The sequence below is a fragment of the Chrysoperla carnea genome, chromosome 3, assembly GCF_905475395.1.
Source record: "Chrysoperla carnea chromosome 3, inChrCarn1.1, whole genome shotgun sequence".
Lineage (NCBI taxonomy): Eukaryota > Metazoa > Arthropoda > Insecta > Neuroptera > Chrysopidae > Chrysoperla > Chrysoperla carnea.
In genome coordinates this window covers 38813094-38836985 of record NC_058339.1, presented here as the reverse complement: position 1 = coordinate 38836985, position 23892 = coordinate 38813094, and the positions used below count along the sequence as shown (strand labels likewise).

At 28.1% G+C, this 23892-nt stretch overlaps 1 protein-coding gene across 1 annotated transcript; it reads right to left on the bottom strand.

Moving 5' to 3' along the window:
* Positions 1–357: 357 nt before the first annotated feature.
* LOC123295472 (protein decapentaplegic-like) lies at positions 358–21430 on the bottom strand. The gene is made up of 3 exons (XM_044876843.1): positions 20969–21430; positions 2282–2681; positions 358–2148 (listed from the first exon to the last, which is right to left on the bottom strand). The coding sequence occupies exons 2-3, from the start codon at positions 2661–2663 to the stop codon at positions 1295–1297; spliced, it is 1236 nt and encodes a 411-aa protein (XP_044732778.1). The 5' UTR covers positions 2664–2681; positions 20969–21430; the 3' UTR covers positions 358–1294.
* Positions 21431–23892: the final 2462 nt, after the last annotated feature.

The window sequence follows — 23892 nt, the reverse complement described above, 5'->3', positions numbered from 1 at the left end:
TCAATAACAGAACACGGTGTATATCATTGAATTTACCTAGTTATTTTACCGTTACTTTGAAATTAACGAAAAATAAAATTTAATATTTAAAGGAAAATTTATCGTGTTTAAAAATTAATATTTCAAAAATAAAAGTAATTGAAAATGTTCTAGTAATTGAAATTACGCATAAATTTTATTTCATAACTTTGTATTTGAGACGTGTTCGGTCGTATTGAAGGTCAAACAATCATAACATTATTTGCGCTATGTCTTTCAACAAATTCAATAAATTTCATTTTTTTTTAAAATTGTTAAACATTACCTACTTTACTTCAATTTTAATAATATACCCATCAAAGAGGTAATGTTGAAACATTTAAAACAAATCACTGGTGTTAGTTACATTTTCACGTTTTTATTATATAAATAAAATATACAATGTATGTTTACTTTAAAACAATACTTTTCTTTATCGACATTTGCTAAAATTATTGTTTTTTCTTTCACAATAAATCGTTGAATAAAAATATTCGTAATGTACAGTAAAGGACAATAAAACTGAATCAAACTGAGTACTCAAATGGGGGATACATTTTCTCCCTGCCTGCCATGTAGCTGAAAATGGCTTTAGCCTTAGCTTCTCTTGCCCTTTCATGGATCAAACATATGCCAGTAAAATAGTACAAAAAAAAAAAAAACTAAAATCGCAAAACGCGATGTAAGCTGCTTTTCTGGTATGTTATTTGAAATCTTCAGGGGAGTGTAAAACTACGTTTTGCAAGCAAAAAAAAGCTGTGCTACCTCCGTACTCCATGAAAAACTGTGTACTCGATGAAAAAATGTTTTTCAGTTTTTGCAGTTCAATTCAAAAACTACGAGCTTTTCACATTAGTTGCTACTATTACCCAACATTACTAGCAACATGAGTTGCTACTATTCAACCACCCCCCCCCCTTCAATTTTCAGAATTAATTTAGACTTCCAACTTCATATAAAAAAAAATCAATCCTTTTATCCAAAATTGCCTTGGAGCTCGTACATCTTTAAATAATCATTTTTGTCGACTCCTGATCGAGAGAAAAAACTTTACCCAACATATTGATTCAGTTTTATTGGCCCAAGAGTGTTATGCATTTTTTAAGTTCTTTTCAGATAGAGAAATATTCTAAATTACGCTGCTATAACATAACAAATTCGCTTTTCTTCGAGATTTTATCTTATCTAAGAAACTTAGTTGGAAAGTATTTGATACACTTTCCAAAAGTGACAATTTACTCACAATCACTATTTTTTATACAGGAGGAAAATAAAATTAACGACATCCACACCCCTCAACAACCATATTCCGATATTTTTTTAACACAACCGAATTATCATTATCTTTATATAACATATAAAGTTGGGAAAATTTCGTAGGCACACAACACACTTTTGGCACAGCATTATAATTCAAATCATGAATTAATGTTTGGACTATAGCATGATTTGTAGCATTCATGTGATCACCTAACGGAAACGGACATTCACCATGACAATAATACGCTTCATAGCCACGGGGAGCAATAATCCATTCCTCCCAACCGACTTGTTCAAAATTCACATACAACGAATGTCTCCTACAAACACCGTCACGTCGATGTTGACTAGCACGTTTAGAACGTTTTACACGTGACGATCCTTGATGAGGGTCCTTTGAGGATGACATATTTCCTTTTTCTTTGCCATCATCTGTGTAAATATACAAATACGGTTGTAACTGTAACCAATGACTTTTATGCTCATTTATGGACCGACGCAAACGAACATGGGCCATACGTTGCGTATGAGAATTTTTTGTAACCTCCACAAGTAATCCATAATTTGATTTAGGATTAATTAACCATCGTTCCACAGCGGGTAAAACATCCAAACTTATTGAATCTTCATAACGAATATTCACAACTTTCATATCGATTAATCGTAAAATCGGTTCATTTTTACCACGTTTACCAGGTTTAATGATATCGTACACATAAACATTTTGATAACTAGATCGATTCACTGGTATGGGTTCACGATTTAATAATAATTCCGCTGCTTTTAAAGTTTCCTTATTTTTTTTCGTTACATCAAAATATAAACGAAATCGATTTTCTCCAGGTGGAAATATTCGGTCTACATCACTTTCTGAAAGAAGTAAAAGAGACCAAGTTGGTTATTGATATTCTCTGGTAGTGGCGGATGAAACATGCAGATGGTTAATTTTTTTTTTTGCAAATCCGCCACATTTTCTTTGGGTAAAGTGTAAGTGAACACTTACCTAAATGTGTGTAACTTCGTACGGTGTTTGCTGTTGTTAAATGTATACCATATTTTGGAATTGATACAAAATCATCCACTTGATTGGTCAATTGTTCATATAAATTGATTAATGGTTTTGGTACATAGACATCATCTTCACGATGTGGTTTTTTAAATTGTGGTTTCTCGATATCGAATATATTTAATAAATCCGTTGTGTCCATTATCGTTTTTGTATCAGATGTCGTTGGTGTTGTTTTTTCGTGGTCATTGGTTTGGTCATCATCCGATCGTACATTTTGGTTGATGATGAATGTTAATAATATTAGTAGTATTGCTAACGTGAATGTCGTTAGTGATGCAGTAGGTAATAAACACATTGAATAACCACGCATGTTCATTCAGGTGTAACTCTCTAACTGAAATGGAAATAAATTTTGCATCAGCATTTTTGTGTGTGTGTTGTGTGCCTTAAAAAAAAACTATACTTAAAGTTCCCTATTTTTGAATTCTGAAATATCTCTAATTCCGAAGAAAAGCAATTAATTACATTGCAGTTAATGATGAAAATTATCCTAGATTTTGCAGTCTTGGTCTTGCAAATTTCAAGACCAAGACCAATATAGTATCTACTAATTCGACAAGACCAATACCAAGACACTATCTATATGAATTAAGATCAAGACCAAGACTCAGCTCTGCGAGACCAAGGTTCATAAAAAACACCTCCTTGTTTGGCTTTGAACAGAAAAAAAGTTTGCTTGTTCTACATTTTTCATAGACGAAAAAAGAATTTATATTGTAAAATTTAAAATCATAATAGAAGTGACAAATACCCTGCCAAAAAAACTTCCTTTGTTAAGAATGTGGTTTTTGTCCAATTTTTTATAAAAATACGGAGAAACCAAGGAAATTTTTGTCAGTGTAAATGACCTTCTTACAACCTGTCTCATTTTAGGAAGTAGCTTACATATTTAGCCGTTGAAATATTAAAAGGTCTTTAAGATCCTAAGGGCACGATTTATTGTTTATAGTATTAAAAAGCGTCTCAAGATTCTAATTTTTGATACACATTTCTTTATTCTTGCATTCATGTGTAGAAGATTATAATAATCTAAGTATAAGTATGACACCTTTCTGACCTTTGAAAATTGTAAGATTTTTCTAGGAAGCATACAATTAAAGGTTAACTTTTCAATAAAAATTAAACCGTTTATTATTTTACTAATTTATTGTATCAAAAAATTCAACGACTTTTAAGTTAGCAGAGCAAAGTCAATATATTTGGAAATATAATTGTAAGAAATCTAAATAGTATACGAAAATGAGAATCTTAGTTAGCCATTTTGTTTAAGGAATTAATTGCAATTGGATGTTTGTGTCAACAATAACTTTAGATAATTCAATCACACTAAGCACTACTATGTTCAGAAAGCTACGTTTTGAACTAAAAAATAAGCTAATAAATATATATCTGGTTTTGAAGATATTTTAAAAATTTTATTCTTAATATCAATCCATATGAAGTTATCTCGACCTCGTCGCGAGAGCAAATATGGGAATGGGGCCACGAATGTGATACAACTACCGTACGGGGTTGAGTGTTGAAGTTGACACAACCGCGTGAGTTGTTTGTATGAAAGTAATATACTGTCTGTCTAGCAAATTTCAAATATTGTTGTTTTGAAATGCAACATGTCTTTTAATTGGTTCAACCACTTATAAAATATTATAATAAATTAGTGATGTGATTGACACAATCGCATTAGCAGAAAGGGACAACTTAGGTTATGTTTCTATTCTTGGAATAGAAATTAGATTTATTAAAAAAAATTAGATTCCCTCGAGTTGGACTTGTACGAACGACTTATTGAATGTGTTAAGTCCACCTTTGAAATTTGTAGACCTACATGTTTTTTCTTCGATATATATTTTGAGTTATGGGACAATATCAGAATTATTGCATACAAAAATTTTCAACTTTCAAATTATTCCAAACATGTATGCTAGATTTGACTTCTTCATCGAGGTTAAATAGTTTGCCTAATGATGTAGAGGCCAAAGACAGACAAATTATGAATTATACACAACTTGTTCTGCTAACTTAAGAGATTACAAAATGAAATATGTTTTAAAAATACCTCCCATTAATATAAAATTTATCAGAAATGTTTGTCAAATAAATTCCAAAAATAATTCATATAGCAAAAAGATATTGACATTTAAAAACTAAAACATTTATTTTACGTGTAATTGATTTGATTTTTAGAACGTACAAGCCATAATATATTAAATTAAAATTGATATATGTATATCTGTGCTCAAGTCAAGGGCGAGGTAAAATTTTAAAATTTTTTGGGTGGGTTCGTCCGTCGTGCAACACTAGTTTTTTGGGGTCTTGCTGATTTTGTGTAGGCCACTACTAGCAAATATCTTGTAAAACACCAAGGTTGTAAATTTGTTTTGATAATTTTTGTATTAACAAAAAAAAAAATTTAATGCTTTATTATTTTAATAATTACAGTGTTTTATTTATAAAATATTTGCATTTGATTTGAATAGCAGGAAAGTCATTTTAAATATTGTTTTAAAATAAAAATAGATATTCATTCAATGGGAATGTGATTAATTGTAAAATATGAAAACTTATTGTGCTGAGAGAAATTGCAACGTTTTTCAATCGAAAAAGAATATGGAGTGTTCCAAAACTATTGCATTAAAAGAACAAAGAATGATATACATATAACTGATATATACACATTTAAGATGAAGACACCCTCATAGTTTCGTTATTTATAGGAATATCTATTTGAAATTTTACTTATTAGTCATATAAGATATGCTTAGGATAGCGGGTTTGATTCCCGCCGTCGCATCAAAATTAATTTAATTAATAGTTGTGATGGGCTGGTGTAGTGCATGCGTATATGCGTGAAAGAGGTGCACTCAGCCTCTGAAATAGAGGAGCTGGTAATTGAAATCACAGCGGAAAGGTGGTAAAACACATATATGGTATTACAATGAGCTCTATAGCCTAAGTGTGTCCTTCGTGGACAGCCAATATAACCTAACTTACCTAACCTAACTTTTTCTAATCTTTTTTTTCAATATCTCTAACCAACTAACATGTAAGTAAAGGCCCTATTTGTCAAATTGTAGTAGGCTGAGTTTACAGTTCTGATTTCGGTTAAGTATCTTTAAAAATGTAACTCATAACCCAGTATGACTTCAAAATTTCAAATAGATATTCTAATTTAAAGAATTTAAGTTCAGTTTCAGTTTCTTAATTCTGTGTACCATTATCTTGTGTAATAATTTTGGAGCGTATTGTATCAGAACTATAAAAACATACAAAATATTTTTAGTTCGTTTACTACCCTGCGCCAAGATCAACAGTTTGCCATGTTCTGAGATGTTTTAAAATGAAACCTTATAACTTTCAAGTATTTATTGATCATTTAACAAAAAGAGTGATGTCCTACGAACTACGACTTGTGCACTATCAAAATTTTGCTCTTAATATCAATACAAATATTATTAAAATTTAAAAAGATCGTATTTTTTAATTTAAAACTGTTTACCATAATTTAACATATTTTTCACCACAAATTTCTTCTTTTAATGAACAACATTTAATCAGATCATCAGATACGAATAAAATCATCATTATCAATAAATTATGTGTATATTTAAAAATTAACATAAATCTATCATCTATCTCTCATTTGGAACTTTCCGTATAAAAACAAAAATAATATATATATATATATATATATATTTTTAAAGAAGTATTACCACACATTTGTAATATATTTTCCACAATTTTATTTATGTTATTTATATAATTTTATGAAAGTTGTTGGTTAATTTACCATATGTATGTACAGTGTGTTTCAGTAATACACCTGTAAACATATATTTAATTTTATAAGAATCATTTCGATTAAAGAATTTACTTCTGCGTTTTAATCTTGGAGATATAGGAAGTAATTCTGAAAAGCTTTTATTGATAAGACTATTTCCTTATTTGTCGACAGAGAGAGAGAGATCGAATCTATCTGACACTGGAACTAACTAGACTCCCAAATTTTTTCCAAAAAACATTATCTTCATGAAGATAGTTGAGAGAAGTTTGATGCCTAATCGTAAATATTTCTTAAAGCTATTTCGATTTTAGATGACTTCCTACGTCTGATGGGGTTATTATACGGAGTGGAGAGAAGCATAAATAGAAAAAACGTAGTCCAATCACTCTGAGAGAATTGGAAAAGTAGTTCAGAGAAGTTTTAGGATCTCTATAACAGAAGAAATGGTAAAATAATTAGGTAATTTTAAACAATAATTCAAAAGAACAAAGTCAACTCAAATATTTCAATTTCAATTAAAATATTTCCAAAAATTTGTCCCAAAAAATGATAGCTCTATAAGTATCCTTTTCATCTCATCTGATGTTCTTGACCATCACTTTGATATTGATTTATGAAGGAGTGTTATGAGTTTAAAGTGTATGTCTGTGCGTCTGGGTGTTTCTCAGTGGCATCGTAGCCCCTAAACGGTCCAACCGAGTTGATTGAGAACATTTTATAGCAAAATTTCCAAAAATCGTTTTACAAAGAATAAATCGCATTTGTCGGGATTTTTTTAAATTTTACTTGTTCTATTTATGCTTCGATAACCTATATATGTAATACTCCTACATGATAAGTTTCTATAGCTGGAAGAACTATCTGTCCCGACAAAAGAAGCCAGATAGTTCTAATGCTGTCCGTATATGTAATAGTCCTATATGATCAGTTTCTATAGTATAAATAAGCCTGTTCTGCGCCTTTGTTACTGCTATTTTACGATGTTTTAAAGAAAGGTCAAGTTGACGTCTCAGGAAGGATAGAGTGAATAATATATTGTCAGCACCGTAATGTTGGGACAGTCTATCCTATGCCAACAGACCATATGGGAGTGTTACATATATGCGCTAACATATGTACTCAGCCAATAAAGGTGTACAAAATAATTGAAATTATCTATAATCGTTGATCAGAGGGCTTTCTTAAATTTTAACTGCTCAAAATATCCACCAAATACGCAGTGATTTAGGTAGAATGCGATTTAAAACACAATAGCTACTTCTACATTCAAAACAGTGATCCAAGGTTTATTATCCACTAGATACGTACTACTTTACTTTACCCAAAAATGGACCATTTTCTCTTATAATGATACACCTTGTAAATACATTTGTATTTTGTAGTACAAACGTATTATAATATGAGATATTAAAATATCAATATTGATAGCAAAATGATAAATATTTGACAGTTTTCAACTTGTTTTGTTTGATTGGTGACTGTTGAGTTAACTGACTAGCAGTAAGTAAGTTGACTACTTGTTACTCTCTTGCTGGCTGTTTTGGAATTTAAATAATACGAAACTTATTTTGTATTTTTTTTTTTATAAGTGTGTAATATAAGTATGTAAATCTTACACAATAAAAACATCATTAAACTTACTTTTAACGGTGTGATAGAATTACTTGATTTATTTTACTTAATTTTTTTAAATCAATAAGAAACAGAGGTGTATTTGATATATTTTACTTTAAAATCCAAATAACTAACAATGAAAAACCAAAGGTATTATTGTTATATTCCTCGATGATAATTAGAATATGAGACCAACATGAAAATTCGATTAATCTTTTTTTCTGCCTTATTGAGAATTAAAAAAAGATAAAGTTGGCTTTAAAGAAAATTGATCCTTTAAGCGGTCGAAAGAGTTGAATTTGTTTTTATAAGTTCACCGGTGCTTGCGAATTTCTACGAATAGTCAATGAATTTCTTGTAATAAAACGGGAGACTGAGAGAAAACTCGCCGAAAATATGAATTGAAACGATTTTCTACCTGTTTATTTCCAAATGGATTCATTGTTTCCGGAACTGAAAACCTCTTCTTTGTTTAATTTTTCCAAATTATTTTAGATATGTTCAAAATGGTGGGAGCGCAGGTAAATACTTCAAACATAACTATTTTTAACCGAATTCAAACAAAAAAGGGGAGGTTATCAATACGACTGTATTTTTTTTTCTTTTTTTATGAGTGTTACCTCAGAACTTTCGACTGGGTGAACCGATTTAGATCGGTCTTTATTTGTTTGAAAGCTGGTGCTTCCCGTGTGGTCCCATTCCATTTTGGTCCAGTTCTGACAACAGCATTCATGCGAAAACCATAAAAAACTTTAATTTGCATTTAGTATGCAGGACAAGAGGGCGAATAACTCAATACCACGCCAACCGATTTCGGTGATTCTTTTTTTAGAGACAAATTAGTTAGTGTACTTCAGATTCACTAAAAATCATAAAATAAAAAACAAACTTTTAACAAAAAGAAAACCGACTTCAAAAGAAAAACTTTTCCAAAATAAATTAATATGCACTAAAAAGTTAAAAAATAACGATAATATAATGTAGTTAAAATTATTGTTATTTTTGGAATCGGTGTCAGCCAACCTAATGTATCCAACTGTTCTGTCAGAGTTGTTTTTTTGACTGACAACGACTCCAAAAATAACAATAATTTTAACTACATTATCGTTATTTTTTTACTTTTTACTGCATATTAATTTATTATGGAAAAGTTTTTCTTTTGAAGTCGGTTTTCTTTTCGTTAAAAGTTTTTTTTTATTTTCTACCGCATTATTCTAAGAGAATTTAAGCCACACTATGTGTTTTCTTCCAGTTTAGAAAAAAACAAACAAAAAAACTAAATTTCTTAGAAAAAAAAAAATGAATATAAACTTATCATTATATTATAGACAGTGCAATGCAACCGCTACTATTTAAGCTGAATTCTGATATAGATGTGATGATTTTTTTATTAGTTCACATGAATCAAGATTTCTGTTTATAATAATGACTTTCAGTGTAAATTAATTAAAAAATTTTCAAAGAAATGTTTTTGTACCAAAGTAATTATTATATTAAGTAATTTTAGGTTTATTTAAAATAAAAATCCATAGTCCAGGCGCTGCCCAAGAGTATCAGAAACTTTCAAATTAAATGTTCAATTTTCTTACCAAATTTTACTAAACATTGTTTATATGTATTTGGAAAAATAGGTCGGAAATTCGATCTGGACGCCAATTAAAAGGAATTATTATGATTCCTTCAAACTACAATTCTAGCTCAAATATATCAAGAGTTTGATAAATAACGTATGAGCTATATCGATATCAAACGAATTTTATTCCTTTATTTATTCTTCGAAATAAGCCTTAATGGAAATTATCTCTGGAGAAATCATTCTCTCACTTGGAGTGGTAGCCAAATAAGAGTAATACCCTATTTTTTAGGTCAAATATGGATTCATTATTTTAATTTTATTTAAAACCTCACTCTGATTCATAAATAACAAACATTAGATGAACTCTTTAGATTAGAAAGATGTTCTTTATAAATACGCAAACATTATTTTGTAAATTGAATAGTTTAGACAGTAATTGATGGCAAAAATCTAGCTTTTTGTGCTTTTTTTCATTCAGTTTGAACAAAACTAGCCTTTATAGAAAAACAAACCACTTTTATTAGATTTATTGGAAAATTTTTGTCAAAGAGTGCCTAGATTTCACAGATACAATTTTACGAAAAAACAATTTTGATACGAAAACACAATTTTGGAAAACTTTTCGGTACGTTTTTGCATAAACTGTACAGTTTGCGGAAAAATATTTTGAACAAAAAATGTTACTTTTTTAATCAATAACAACTTTCTAATTTAAAGTGTTCATATTTCGATTACTAGTTATGGAGTAGAGTTAGCTTTTCATTGAGATTGAAAACCCAGGTCAAGTTTAATGTCTGCGTAAGATGTGCGCCTGCACACCTAACATTTTTTCGAGTTTTATTCAAGAAAATGTCAACATTTACCCTTTATTAAATAGATGTACTAAATGTCGAAAGAAAATTTACATTCTAAGATTGAAAACGAAAATAGAACTTTTCTTGCTCATTCACACTTTGCACCTTCAATCTCGACCAGTACACCTACACTAAATAAATATTTCAACACATTACATTTTTGCTTTTATTTTTTGATTTAAAAGGTATTTTTTTCATAATGCATTTTTAGGTCTTTTTTTTTCTGCCAAAGATTATAGTTCGACCTTGTAAATATTATTATCTGTTGATGATATTATAAGAATGTGAGAAATTTAAAATTAACAAAAATCAATTTGGTGTTTTGACAAAAAAAAAAATTGATTAAATTTAAAAAAAAAAAAAAAAAAACATTCAAAACTCATTATTTAGTGTTGATTAGGTCCCATAAATTTATTTAATCACCTTTTGTTAATTAGGTTGTTTCTCATTCAAATAATTTTTTATAGAGTTATAATATATTTCGTTCCTTGCCTTCAGCTCCATGAGGAAAGTGGAAAAATCAATTAGAGATCTTTTTCAGACAATATTTCTCAACGAAAGAATACAATTTTCATATTTTTTAAATAATTATTTTATATTTGGAGCAAGGTATACATGCAAGCAAATGGAAGGAATTTTACCATAAAGAGTTCCGTTGCAAAATACTTGTTATATACTTTGCCAAAAAAAAAAGAAGAAAAAATTGAAAAATCTCTAATAAATTGCATTATCTATCTTTATTTGAGAAAATTATGGTGAATTGTTAATTTAAAAAATAATTTTCACTCCTTTTTGATAAATTAATACTCAAAGTGAGTCTTGGGTACCTTTTCATCCAAGTGTAAATGTATTTTACAAGCTTTTATTTATTTACGTTAAGCTAAATTTAATCAACTTCCTAGTTTCCGATTGAATTGAAATTGCATTTTTTTGGAAAGCATGATCTGATTTTATAATCGCCTCCACCAGATTTTGTTTATAGACGTTTTTTAGTTTTAAATAAAAAATTTTTTAACAAAAAAGTTTCATTGTATTGAAAAATATGTGCGGCGTTGTTGGATACTAACCTCGGTACCGGAAGCTCAGAAAAAATTTTCATCTCCCGTCAATTTCCGAAGCCTTATGTTAGTTTCCGAAACCCTACGTTATCTCCCGTCAATTCCCTACGAGTGAGTCCTCAGCAAAGCTGTACATATTTCCTTGTGCAGGGGTGAAACATCAAGGAGTGTGACATTCAATTCTCAACTGTACTCACCCTGTACCGCGCAAAACTTACGCCATGGTACTTAAACTTACTTTTACATATAGATTCCTAATTCCTAGTGGGTCAATTCACCGGAAAAATTTTAGCACGGGCTTGTAGTCTAACACCTTAAAAAGTATTTTTTATTTAAATTTTTTTTAAATATTTTCAATTACATACCTGTTGCGTTTGTAAAAGTAAGTATACGTATTTAAAGTATGTATGAATTAATATAAAAAATTTTAATATAGCAAGCACATATTTCTGGTTTATAACACCTGACAATTCAAATATATAAGTTGAAAGATATATCAATACCGTTATTAGAATATATCTCTCTTAACTCTTACAACTATGTGTTCAGTATACATATATCTACATATGTTTTTTTATATATATTTAAAAAACAAAAATATTCAGAAATTTAAAAAATAAAATTTAAAAAAAACTTCATTTGAAAATTATTTTTACATATCATAATTATTTACTAAATAATTTATGTGGAGATTGATTGATATGTGGACTAATTCTTAGATTTAAAAGGCTAGTAGTTAGGTGTATCTAGATTATTTAAAGAAAGTAAAAATGACTTTAATTTATAGTAATGAATCATAAAGAATTAAAAATTATTGATAGTAACTATTCAGAGGATAATTTTTGGAACAATAGGCAAATAAGTTAATATTTTTTAACGCAACGTTTCACAATCGTTGATTGTTCGTTGCGTTAAAAAGTATTAATTTATTTACCTATTGTTCCAAAAATTATCCTCTGAATAGTTACTGTCATTAATAATTCAAGGAACTGACATACTGACATAATTAAATATTATGAAAATATTTTATTGACTTTAGCATTAAAAAATGTTTTTTATCACGTTATATATTGTTTTCCTGGCCTGTTTTTCCTGCCCATGAGAGATCTTCCTTATTCCTTTATCAAATTTCATGATTTACCCATCATTTTAAGCTTATCGTGCTGAGTAATGACGAAAAATGGACTCACGATCTAAAAATATACTGTTTAGGAAAAAACAGATTAAAGAAATAATATAAATATTTAATTTTGTTCTTTATGTAATTTGTATATCATATCTGTAATAAAATTGCCTATAAATAAAGAGAAAGTAAATTACTCACTTATATATTATTTATCTAGTCTATTTTTGGTCACAGCACTGCGGAATTTCGCACGAGTAGAGCTAGTTTTTAATATTCTATCGGTAATATTAACAAAAAAAATGAAAATTTTAGTTTATTCTTTCCAATTTTCCATCTTTTTAAGAACGATGCTACCACAATTTTAATAAAAATTTAATTATTGATTAAATACTACTTAAATAATTATTTAATACTCTATATTTATAAATATTGACTTTCGATTCCATTAAGATTCGTATAGCTCAGAATTTAATCGATAATTATGTGAAAAAATCGTATAATAGACAGGGTTAATAGTGAATCCGAGTCTATTATGCGATTTTTTACCTTAATTTTTCATTAAATATTACTTAAATAATTATTTAATATCTTATATTTATGAATAGTCACCCACGCTGAAGTACGTTAAGCTGAGTGCACCATCTTCTTCACCCTCTATTTCAAAAACGATTCAACGTACAAAAAAAAATTTACGACAAAATTTGTAGAAAATTTTATCCTCTACAACTTTTATAATAAACGTTAATACTATTGCAGGCAAAAGAAACGAAATATTCACAAAAAACTGATTTTGAGGCCTTTCAACTTGAATATCTAAGGACACGCACGCGTGATCATTTATACTATGAAAATAAAGGTTTGTACAAAAATTCTGCTTATTCCGTTAGATTCCTCTAGGTTAACCACTTATTTTGACTAAGATGATCGGGTAAAAAAATTGTTAATTGAACTATTAGGTAAAAAAAAATCTATAAAAATGATTAATAAACATCAAAATAATATTATAAATAAAAATATTATTAGATATTAATTAAAATACATATATTTATCTACAATACACAAAGGTATTATTATATCAATTTAAATAATATAAATAAATAAATATACAAATTGAAATTAGATACATTTATAATAAATATTTATTTTTAAATATTTATTATAAATGCAACAAAATTGAATAAAATTCCCACACCTACAGCACAGGTGAGTAGATCGAGTGTACACTGTACAGTGTACGTAGATATGTTGTTTAAAATTCGTTTTGTATTGTATTTTACTATTACAGTGGATGTATGCAATAAACATGTTATATTCTTGAATGTGTGGTTAACAAAAGTGTACCCCAACTTTTTCATCAAAACAGTTATTGGTAATAACAGAAAATCGAATTTTTCTTAACAAAGGTAGCGTAATTTATATAATAATTGGGTAGCTTATTATTTAGGTTAATAATTTATTTTAAAATAATTAAGACAACCAAGCTTTTTCAGAAGAAAATGAAACTTGGACAAGAAACCAAAACCAAGATTGTATTTGACTATTTTATTTGTTTAACGAATTTAGTGTAACGAATCCTTGTCTTACTCATTGGTCTTGATCATGCAAGTCCTGTTTGGTCTTGCATATGGGCAAATTCTTATATGCGTTCCTCACACCTTCAGTAACATGTAGTAACAAAAAAAGAGGGTAGTTTTTCCACCCTCAAAGCACTCCAAGTGACAGTGATAAAAAAATTAAAAAAAAACAACCATTTTTGGGGATTTTTGAGGTCGCTTATCATGAAATAGCCATCAAAAAGTAACTGAAGATGGTTGCAACCGCATTAAAATCACCCCAAGAAGTGGCAATAATAAAAAAATTTTGAAAATTCTAAATTGCACATCGGAAATCGTTTCTCGGCAGTTTTTGGAGTCACTTAACATACATTAGAGTTCAAAAGACAACTAAAATTGGTTGAAACCCCATTAAAACCAACCTTAGAAGTGGCTGTCGTCAGAAGTGGAAAAAAGCAACAACACACAGTGTTTTTTGAGCGGTTATCCATCCTAGAAGAAATTAAGCTCAACGTTGCTTTACTTCAGTGATCGGGTAAGAATCGTTGTTTTGAATGTAGTATGTATGGAAATGATGATAATGGGAGTTTCATGATTTTTATTCATCCAAAAGTGCACACCGTGCTTAAAGAAATACTCACTTCAAAAATCTAGAAAATTTTTGTAATCTGTAGCTTCTAAGGGTGGATTTAATAGGGTTACTACCACTTCTATAATCTTTTTATAAATTAAATGGTGATTTTTTAACATGTTTAAGAACAATTACCTCAAAATATTAAGTTAATTGTGTTTTTTTTTCTGTAACGCCTCAACAACCTTAATAAATGCAAAAATCAACAAAATTCACACACCCACATAAACAGGTGAGTAGATCGATTGTGTTGTATATGTAGGTATGTTGTTAATTTGTTATTTAAAATTATTTTTGCATTGTAGTATGCAATAAACATGTATATATGTGGTGCATAAAAATGTACCACCTTCTTTTATACGTGAACATCATCTACTCAGTTAAGTGAATATCAACTCAGCCGAGTTGCTAAAGAAAATAAATAGAAAGAATAATATTATGATGATAATGATGGACTGAGTTGACTACTACTTAAAACTAAACTGTGTAAGGTTCGTATGTGTATGTATGTATGTATGTATGTATGTATGTATGTGTATTTAAAACATTACTCTTTGACTGAGTAGTGAAGTTACTTCTATCTTTTGAGTAGATTAAGTCATATTCACACTAATCCAAGGTTTTGAGATAAATATTATTTTGTATTTTGTGCCTCTTTATTATCTTCATCATTTTTGCCCCTTACACTCTGTGCCATAAAAAATGCGCGTGTTTTACCATTCTAAGTGTTATAACTATAACATTTTATGTGAATTATATGTAATGTTATAGTTATAACACTACATATAATTGAATGGTTTTGCGTTTATTTTGACTTAGGTGTATACGTTGGGTACGAAACCAAAAGCCTCAAAAAATTATGAAAACTCTTTTACGAAAATATTTTCATTTAGGGATGTACGAGCACAAAGGCTAGATTTTTTTGTATGAGGGTGGGCTAAGTCTAGGGGGGAGGAGTTTTCCGATTATTTAAGTAAATTCTTAAGTAAGCATATTTAACTTGAAAAGTAGGCATATAACATTGGTTTTGTGGTAAAACGTTAGATGGATAATATGTTTTCATAGATTTCTCCAAAACTAGTCGGTGGAAAAAAAACTATTTAAATTAAAGTTAAAATCTTAATTAATTTTTAAAAACAAACAAAAAAAAAACCGAAAATTGAGCCAGGCATACAACAATTCACTATCAAAATTGAAAATATGTATTTTTTTTTATTTCTTGATCAAACTTGACCTGAAATTACTTGATCAAACACGCTCCTACATCCTTAATATTTTGTTCTTAATTGCCACTTCGTCAGTGTTATAGTGAGTGTATGCCCTTATAATCAGTTGTATCATATGTGTTGTAAATATATATATTTTATATAAAGAGTAAGCGAACCTGTTTGGTTAGATTCTGGGCATACGTAGTATAGTATGCTTGTCTCTGTTTTAATATTTTGTATGTATATAGTATATTAATACAAGGTGATATCAAAAACAAAGGGCATAATTGAAAATTTTTGAATATTCTCTTAAAACGTCGCTTAAGTTAATTAAATTTGACTATACGAAATGACAATAATTCTCAAACATAAAGCCTTAAATTATCGTAAAGCTATCTATTCTAACAATCACTAATTGTCCCGATAAAGCTCCAAATATCGGGACTCTACAGTATATTTAATTTCCGGTGCACTTTGCGAATTGTAAATTGAGTGAAAAGTGACTTAATAGTAGTTATATTGTGTAAAAAGAACTGGCTCTATTTTCAATTTGTTGAAGTGAAAACTTCCACAGGCTCGTTACACAGATATGTAATATATATATAATAAATAATATTTGGTAGGGTAAAAACTTATGGTTTTGCGTTATCAACATGCTATAGCGAATATAGTTACAAATATAATACCTTAAACTAGGTAACTAAAACTTTTTCTCAATCGAAAAAACGACAACTTTGTAATAATAATTAAAGGCGTACAATTACCTATTAATTAAGTGATTCTGATCTTTGATTACTTCAGATTACTGTTCATAGATGGCGTTTTATAATTATTATTTATAATAATTTTTTTATATTTACACACGTTAATAATTTCAATTTACAAATTATGAAATTTTAATTAATCATACTATAATTAATAAAAATCTTTAAAAAAAACGCAGTTATTCCAAAGTTTTTTGTTTGCACTTCCGACGAGAATGTCCATGATTGGCTATCTTTTTTTTCTTGAACAAGTTCCAAGTCGATACAAGTGGGTTAAAATTTTCCTAAATTTTTTTTTTATAAATATAGGACGATACAATCGAAGCAAAGAAATTTTTAGTTCTACTCATTTTTATCACATCATCCTTTTATAAAATTATATTCTCTGAAATAAATTATCTCTTTAATTTAAAATTTCCGTCGGTGTTATATTAAAACACAATAACCAGAAATGATATTGTTGGAAAAGAAGTTAAATAATCGCCGACTAAACGCGAAAAATATAATGTAATTCTATGAAAAATTAAGTCTAATTTTCCAATTCTTATATAATAAAATAGTAAAAAAAAAAAAATATTTTTAAAAACTAAAAAAAGACTACTGCTACTGAAATATTGATTGAATAATATGGCCAATAAAGATTAAACAGTAAAAAATAATTTTTAAATTTAATTTAAGGATATACGCGCTTGATTTTTTTATATGAAGTTGGACTAAGTCCAAATAAATTCTGAAATTTTTAGAGGGGTTGCCCGATTATTTAAACAAATAAATGACTTCAAAAGTAGGCATATTTAACATTGGTCTTATGGGAAAACGGTGGAAATAGATGGATGATAGATTTATTCAAAACTAGTCGGTCCGTTGTGCCCGACTAATTAAGGAAGTATAAGCACGGTAGTGGGAGTCAAGTACGAAAAAAAAATTTTGTTTAGTTATTCAGCTCTCGATATTTCGAAATCTAATACAGATATCGAAACATTTCATTCCTATTTTTCGTCTACATTCATGAAGTTATAACAAAATTCATCTTCACTTTAAAGTTATTTCCCCATGAAATTTTTTAAACAATACTTTTTTAATTAAATTTTCATAACGCTTGAAATTATTTTGAACATTTCAGTTCATGTTCCAATAAAGCGTGTTTTACAAGTTATTTGAAATTATATTTTTATAATCAGATAATTATATTTAGTATACTTTGTAGTAATGATGTCAAATGAATGTAAAATATCGTTTATCTTAGTCCAATTTATTTCTGTCAGCCCTTAAAAGGATCCTCAAGTGTTCTACAGTGAGCTAAACTTGAAATACAGTGATATAAGTTATAATCAGAAGGAAAAAAAATTCGTATCTTTCATTTATGCTAAAAATTTGATAATTTCTATGAAAAGGGAAACGAGGCAACGTATTGAGACACATGGTATTGGTAGAAAACAAATTCATTTATGATCACAAAAAATTTATCTAAATAATTTTAATTTATTTTCTTAATGAAATTAATTAAAGTTTAGTTTACTTATTGTGTCCTTCATTCCCGAGAAAACCATTCCCATTAATTAAAGTGTTTTTAATTTTTAATAAATAACTATATCAAAATTATTGACATTAATTACATTAAAGTAATTAGTGAAATCATAATTAAGAAATCAATTAAACACTTTACTCAATTTAAAAGATCACAAAACAAATTAAGTTGATGAATCATAGTATAAAACAGTTCATGTGAATTTAATTATTTCTGAAAAAAATATAAATATTTCGCAGTAATTTTAAACTCTATGCTAAATATCAAATTTCATTAAGAATTTTAAAAGAAATATCAATTGAAATGAATCATTAAATTAAAATCATTTAATTCGTTCTGAGAAAAAAATTTCGCTGTATTTTAAAAATCTTTCACAGTATTTTGAAAATTTTAATCCATAGAAATTTGTTTTAATTTTTTTATATTTCTATAAACCTATATTTTTGTATTCTTACAGTGAGGTCTGTAAAAACATACCCATTCTATTTTGGAATAATCAAATATCGTTTTGCATTGTTTTAAATTTTGCTTATAAACTTAATTATGATCGTGCAATGTTTGTTTTGAGATTAATTTTATAATGAACGAAATATTATAATGAACAAATTGAAAGCAAATTCAATTTTGAATAAATCTTTCTCAAAGCAGACAGTTACAAAGAACGGAAAGACAAATCTTTTATATTATGATTTAAAAAAAATATATATAATTGATACATTGACCTTGCCTGTCAATTTATGATATCATTGATAAATACACTTTTAGAAATTCTTCATTCAAGGCGCTCGGGAAACTTTCATTATCGTGGTTTTAACTCATTTTATACCCTCTTCAAATTTGGGAAGTATTGGGAAAAATTATGCAAATCATTAAGATCAAAATTTATTTTTAAATATAAGCTTGTAGCATTTTTTATTAAGGCTTAATGTTTAAGAAAAGGGAATATCGATTACTTATTTTTGCCTATTTTAACAAAATTTGAAAATGTCGTAAAAGAGATGACAAAAAGTGAAATTAAAAATTAACTTGAACTGGATTATCACTTAATGATTTCTTGAAAAATAACCTAATTTATAATTGTATAAAGTGACGACAAGCTTGTCAATGACCCAAACAGACTAATTCGAATGGAAACAAGTTAAGTTGAGTTATATTGGTTTGATCTTTGTTTTTATTCATTCCATGCAATGTAGGTGGAAGAAAAGACTAAATCGATCGCAGCGCGGCAATAAATTTAACGTTTTATTTAAAATATGACTAATTTTCAATTGTTTACATGTACTTGGTATAGTAAATGTTAAATAAAAGTTATTGAATAGTAACAATTAATTAAACTTATTACATTAGAAATTGTGAAAATAAAGAAGAAATTCCATTAATTATTAAAATGTAAATTAACATAATTACATTTAAAGTAAGAAAAAAATATTAAATTTTTTATGTAAGCCATATACATATACACACCACAGACTTATATGTTCATCCATAAAATTATATTAATAAAAGTAGTGTGGCATTACCATGGGAATTCCTGAAATAAAACTCATGCACGGAGCTGAATTTTGACGAGTTGAATGTAGAATATAATATCATTTTGATGCAATTAAATTTTTCAAACAAATTCGTTTCATTTTTTATCATTTGTATGTCTCTGAAAAGATGTATAATCACGTTTTCGCGAGAGCGCCGAAAAAAATATAAGGGTTTTTTCTATAATAGTATTTTTGCATTTTAATGTATTTCGAGAACGATATTTTTGCAATACATCGCTTCGATCACTGCGATTGAAGTAGCCAGAGTAGCTTGAGTGAATAAGTTTACAATTCTACCAAAATGTGGTTCGTTGCCATGAATTTTTCTTTTGCTGTAAATTTTATATTGAACAGTATATATTGAAAATTTAGAAAAAAAGGCATTATTGTATTTTCTTCTAGATAATTCTAGATAACATAGCATTTTTAACATAACATGAGTTTCGTCAACATCAAAATTAATGAGAATTATATTGTTTTTAATAATTTGGTTAACTATTAAACACTAAAAAACACGCTTCATTGCACTAAAAAATGGATAATAATTTCAATTGTAATGTAAAATTTAAAGCGTGGGGTTTTATCTACAGTGATTCTTTAAATTAGCTGATTTGACAGATATTGTCCATCCCAGCTTTAAATTTTACATTACAATTTAAATTATTATCAACTTTTTAGTGCAATAAAGCGAGATTTTACCAATGAGTGTTTTAAAGTTCAAAATTGTACAGTCTTTGTGTAATTAAATAGAAAAAAAATTACGAAAACCTTAACTAAATGAAACAGTGGTCTCAGACTTTGCCTGTGAAGCACATAAAATTCTATTTAATCGTATAGAGTTGCGATTAAAGAAATTTCTTAAATAATATCATTTATTATCACTATATATTGTACGTAATTATAAGGCGGTGCGACGCAACGTTAGATAGAAACGCAAGGGTGTGTTTTTGTCAAAACTCTTGCTTCTATGGATTTAAACTGTTGAGAATATAATTTTTCAATAAATTTTTTAAGTAAATAATTTATATTAATAATCTCACTCAATATCAAAGAATAATACAACATTGATTAATAAATAATATTGCGTCCATAATAAAAACGCAACAAGTTATTAAAAACTCTCTGCTGCGGTGAGTATATTTATATATATTTATTATTATTAATAAAATATTTTTATTATATTAAATAGGTAAAATAAATATTTAAAAATAAAAAATAACACGACATTTTTTAAAATATATAAACTAATTTAAATTTTTTTAAATAAACATTTTAAAAAAAGTATGCTAAATTGTTATAAAAGAAGAACGGAAAGTTTATTTATATTTATAAATATAAATAACAAAATAGATAAAAATTATTAAATAAAAAAATGAATAAAAATAAAAATACTTGCCTCACTTACGAGAGTTTCTTTTCTGGTGTGGTGTTTTGTGTGTAGATTCAATAATTAATTTTTTTTCTTTTAATTATTTAATTTGTTTAAAATGTCTTTTTCGTCGCCAATCATCAACTTGTAAATAAAATTGAGCGATCTTGTTGAAAAAGTACATTGAGTTGTTTTAAAACCTTCATGAATTTTTCGTCTTTTATTAAAACAAGTATGATACATTACCACACTTAAACAACAATTTACACACCAAAAAAAAATTTTTTTTTAAAAAGAGCACAACAATTAAAATTAAAACACTTCCCAAAAAAAAATAATTTCCCTCCCAATTACAAAATTACACACTTTTACGCCGTTTTGTAAAATTAATTGCGCGTGATTAATTTTTAATAAAAAAATTACACAATTTTTTTTTTTTGTTTTAAATTCACTAAAAATAACTTGTTTTAATCTCAAAAGTTTTATAAAAGTGATTTTTTTTTAAATAAGACAAAAAACAAAAAAAAAAACAATGAAATGAGCTATACAATACGCCAATGTATAAATTCCAGTCACAACTGACGGTGGGTCTAGTCACACCAGACAACTCGGAGTCGGACTAACTGGGTTGTGGGCAGCCATGAATATTACACACGGGTGGGGCAAACGGCGATTCCGCACAACATGCCCCAAACATTATATATATATATAATTTTTTTTCTTATAATATGTTATATATATATCCTTATCTCTCTTATTTATTAATGTATTATTTCTTTCGTCTTTTTATAATTTTTTTTTGTTTTTCTGTATTTCATCTTCTTGTTAATATTATTTGATTGTATTCGTTTTGTGTTTCACATCTGTGAAGATTTTTACATATCTATTAAAATACCTTAGTAATAATAATAATAATAATCATCTTCATCTCTTTATAAGAGATGCTGCTGCTTGTTGCTTTTGCTCTTTTAGTTTTGCTGTTTAGTTTGTTGTGGATGTTGCTAGCTTTTTGAATATCATCTCCATAATAAACGAAGAACTTTGTAGAGTACTTTATTTCACTATAATATTCAAGTTATGTATTTATCAGTTCTTTTTTCATTTTTTCTCTTAAGTATAGTAGGTTCATCTTCTTCATCTTCGTTTATATGGTGTTTAGTGTTCCGTCCCGTAATTGTATATCCGTAATTTTTTTGAAAGTTGGAATTTTTTTTCTGTCTGTTTAATAATTATCGAACTTTTACATAATCAAATTAACAGTTTGATTAATCAGGAAATTAAATTTGGCAATCAAATAATTGGCTTCCTGCAGCATAAATAATATATATTTTATGACGCTAGGCCAGAAAGTTGGATTTTCTGGCTATAGTTATTATTATCACATACTTCAGTTCATTTTACTTTCTTGCCTCGCCTATATCACATACACCAAGAAGAGTGTAGGGTGCAAATATCTCCTGGTCTAGGGTGCAAATATACTATTTCTAGGTAAATAATCAAGCCATTTGGATATAAAAATTAAAAAGTGTTTGGAAAGTGGTACAATCATGTTCTCCTTTTATAGCTTTCTCAAATAATAATTTTATTGGTTGATGAAGTACCAGCTTCAAGAGAACTATCCAAAACAACATGGCACAAAGTTTCTGTTAGCTGTTTATAAAAATTGTTTCCACCGATTAATCAGGTCGGTTCATGAAAAAATAAAATTAAAATCGATAGTTATATGGGCTTTTTAGCACGCTCTTATTAGCTTGATATGTATCTATGTAACGTAATCGTTGAAGGTAATTTTTACCCAATTTAATTTGTCGAATTGAATTGAAACTACGCGCACTTATCAAGGACCGACGACAGTACAATAAGTAAGTAAGTTTTTCCGCTTATGCTGGTCAGGATCTTCAGGATTAACGATTTTATAATACAAGTAATTCTGGTGGGAGCGCAGATAACAATCCATAATAAAAATAAATAATTGTTTAAAAAACTAAAAAAGAAGCTTTTGTTGCTAGCTGAACGAAAAGTAGTAAATAAATAATAGTTTAAAAAACTAAAAAAGTACGCTTTTGTAACTAACTGAACTAAAAAGTAAAAATTTTTAATTGACCGTAAATAATTCACAAATCGGTTAATAGTGATGAAAATGATTACAAACTCGTTACTCGCAGGTTTTAGGGGTCGCGGTCGCTAAACACGAATATAGTGACAGAATTTATCTCCGAGGTACTTGGTGTCCGGGTCGTACGTATTCCCTTCGTCTCCTGTAGTTTTTGAGAAAGTCGTTATATCATCAGTCCAAAATCTTATTTCGGGGGTTTTTGGGGTCGTTGACCACGGAAATCGAAACAGAATTGGTTTCCGAAGCACCTGTTGTTCAGGATGAATGATACTCCGGCGTCTCCTGGAGTTTTTGAGAAATTCGTTATATAATCGGTTCAAACTCGTAACTTGGGGGTTTTTGGGGTCGCTGAACACAAATATCATGACAGAATTGGTCTCCGAGGTATCTGGTGCCCATAATGAATAATATCCTCGTTGTCTCCGTGAATTAATGTTATTATTACGTGAAAAATGTAATAAAAAATTATGTGATAATAACATAAATTAATGGGGAATTCCAGGCGTATATACTTGAAACAAATGCCACCAAAATTTTCTTTCATTTAACGGTATACACCGTAACCTAAATGGCATAACCTACCCACCCACTTGACTTGAATGTTTTTGTCTTAACATGTATTCTCTTATGTTTTTAAAGTTTTTTTAATAATGTATGTGTGTGTGTGTGCTAAGAGATGCTGCACTATGCCATGCTAAGCTGCTAAGCTATAGATACAACTAAGCTATACATTATATATGTATTTTATATATAAAATGAGTGAATGTGTAAGTAAATGCATTCTTGCATTCCTTTTACAATATATCTTCTTGTATTTATATTATATTATGATTAT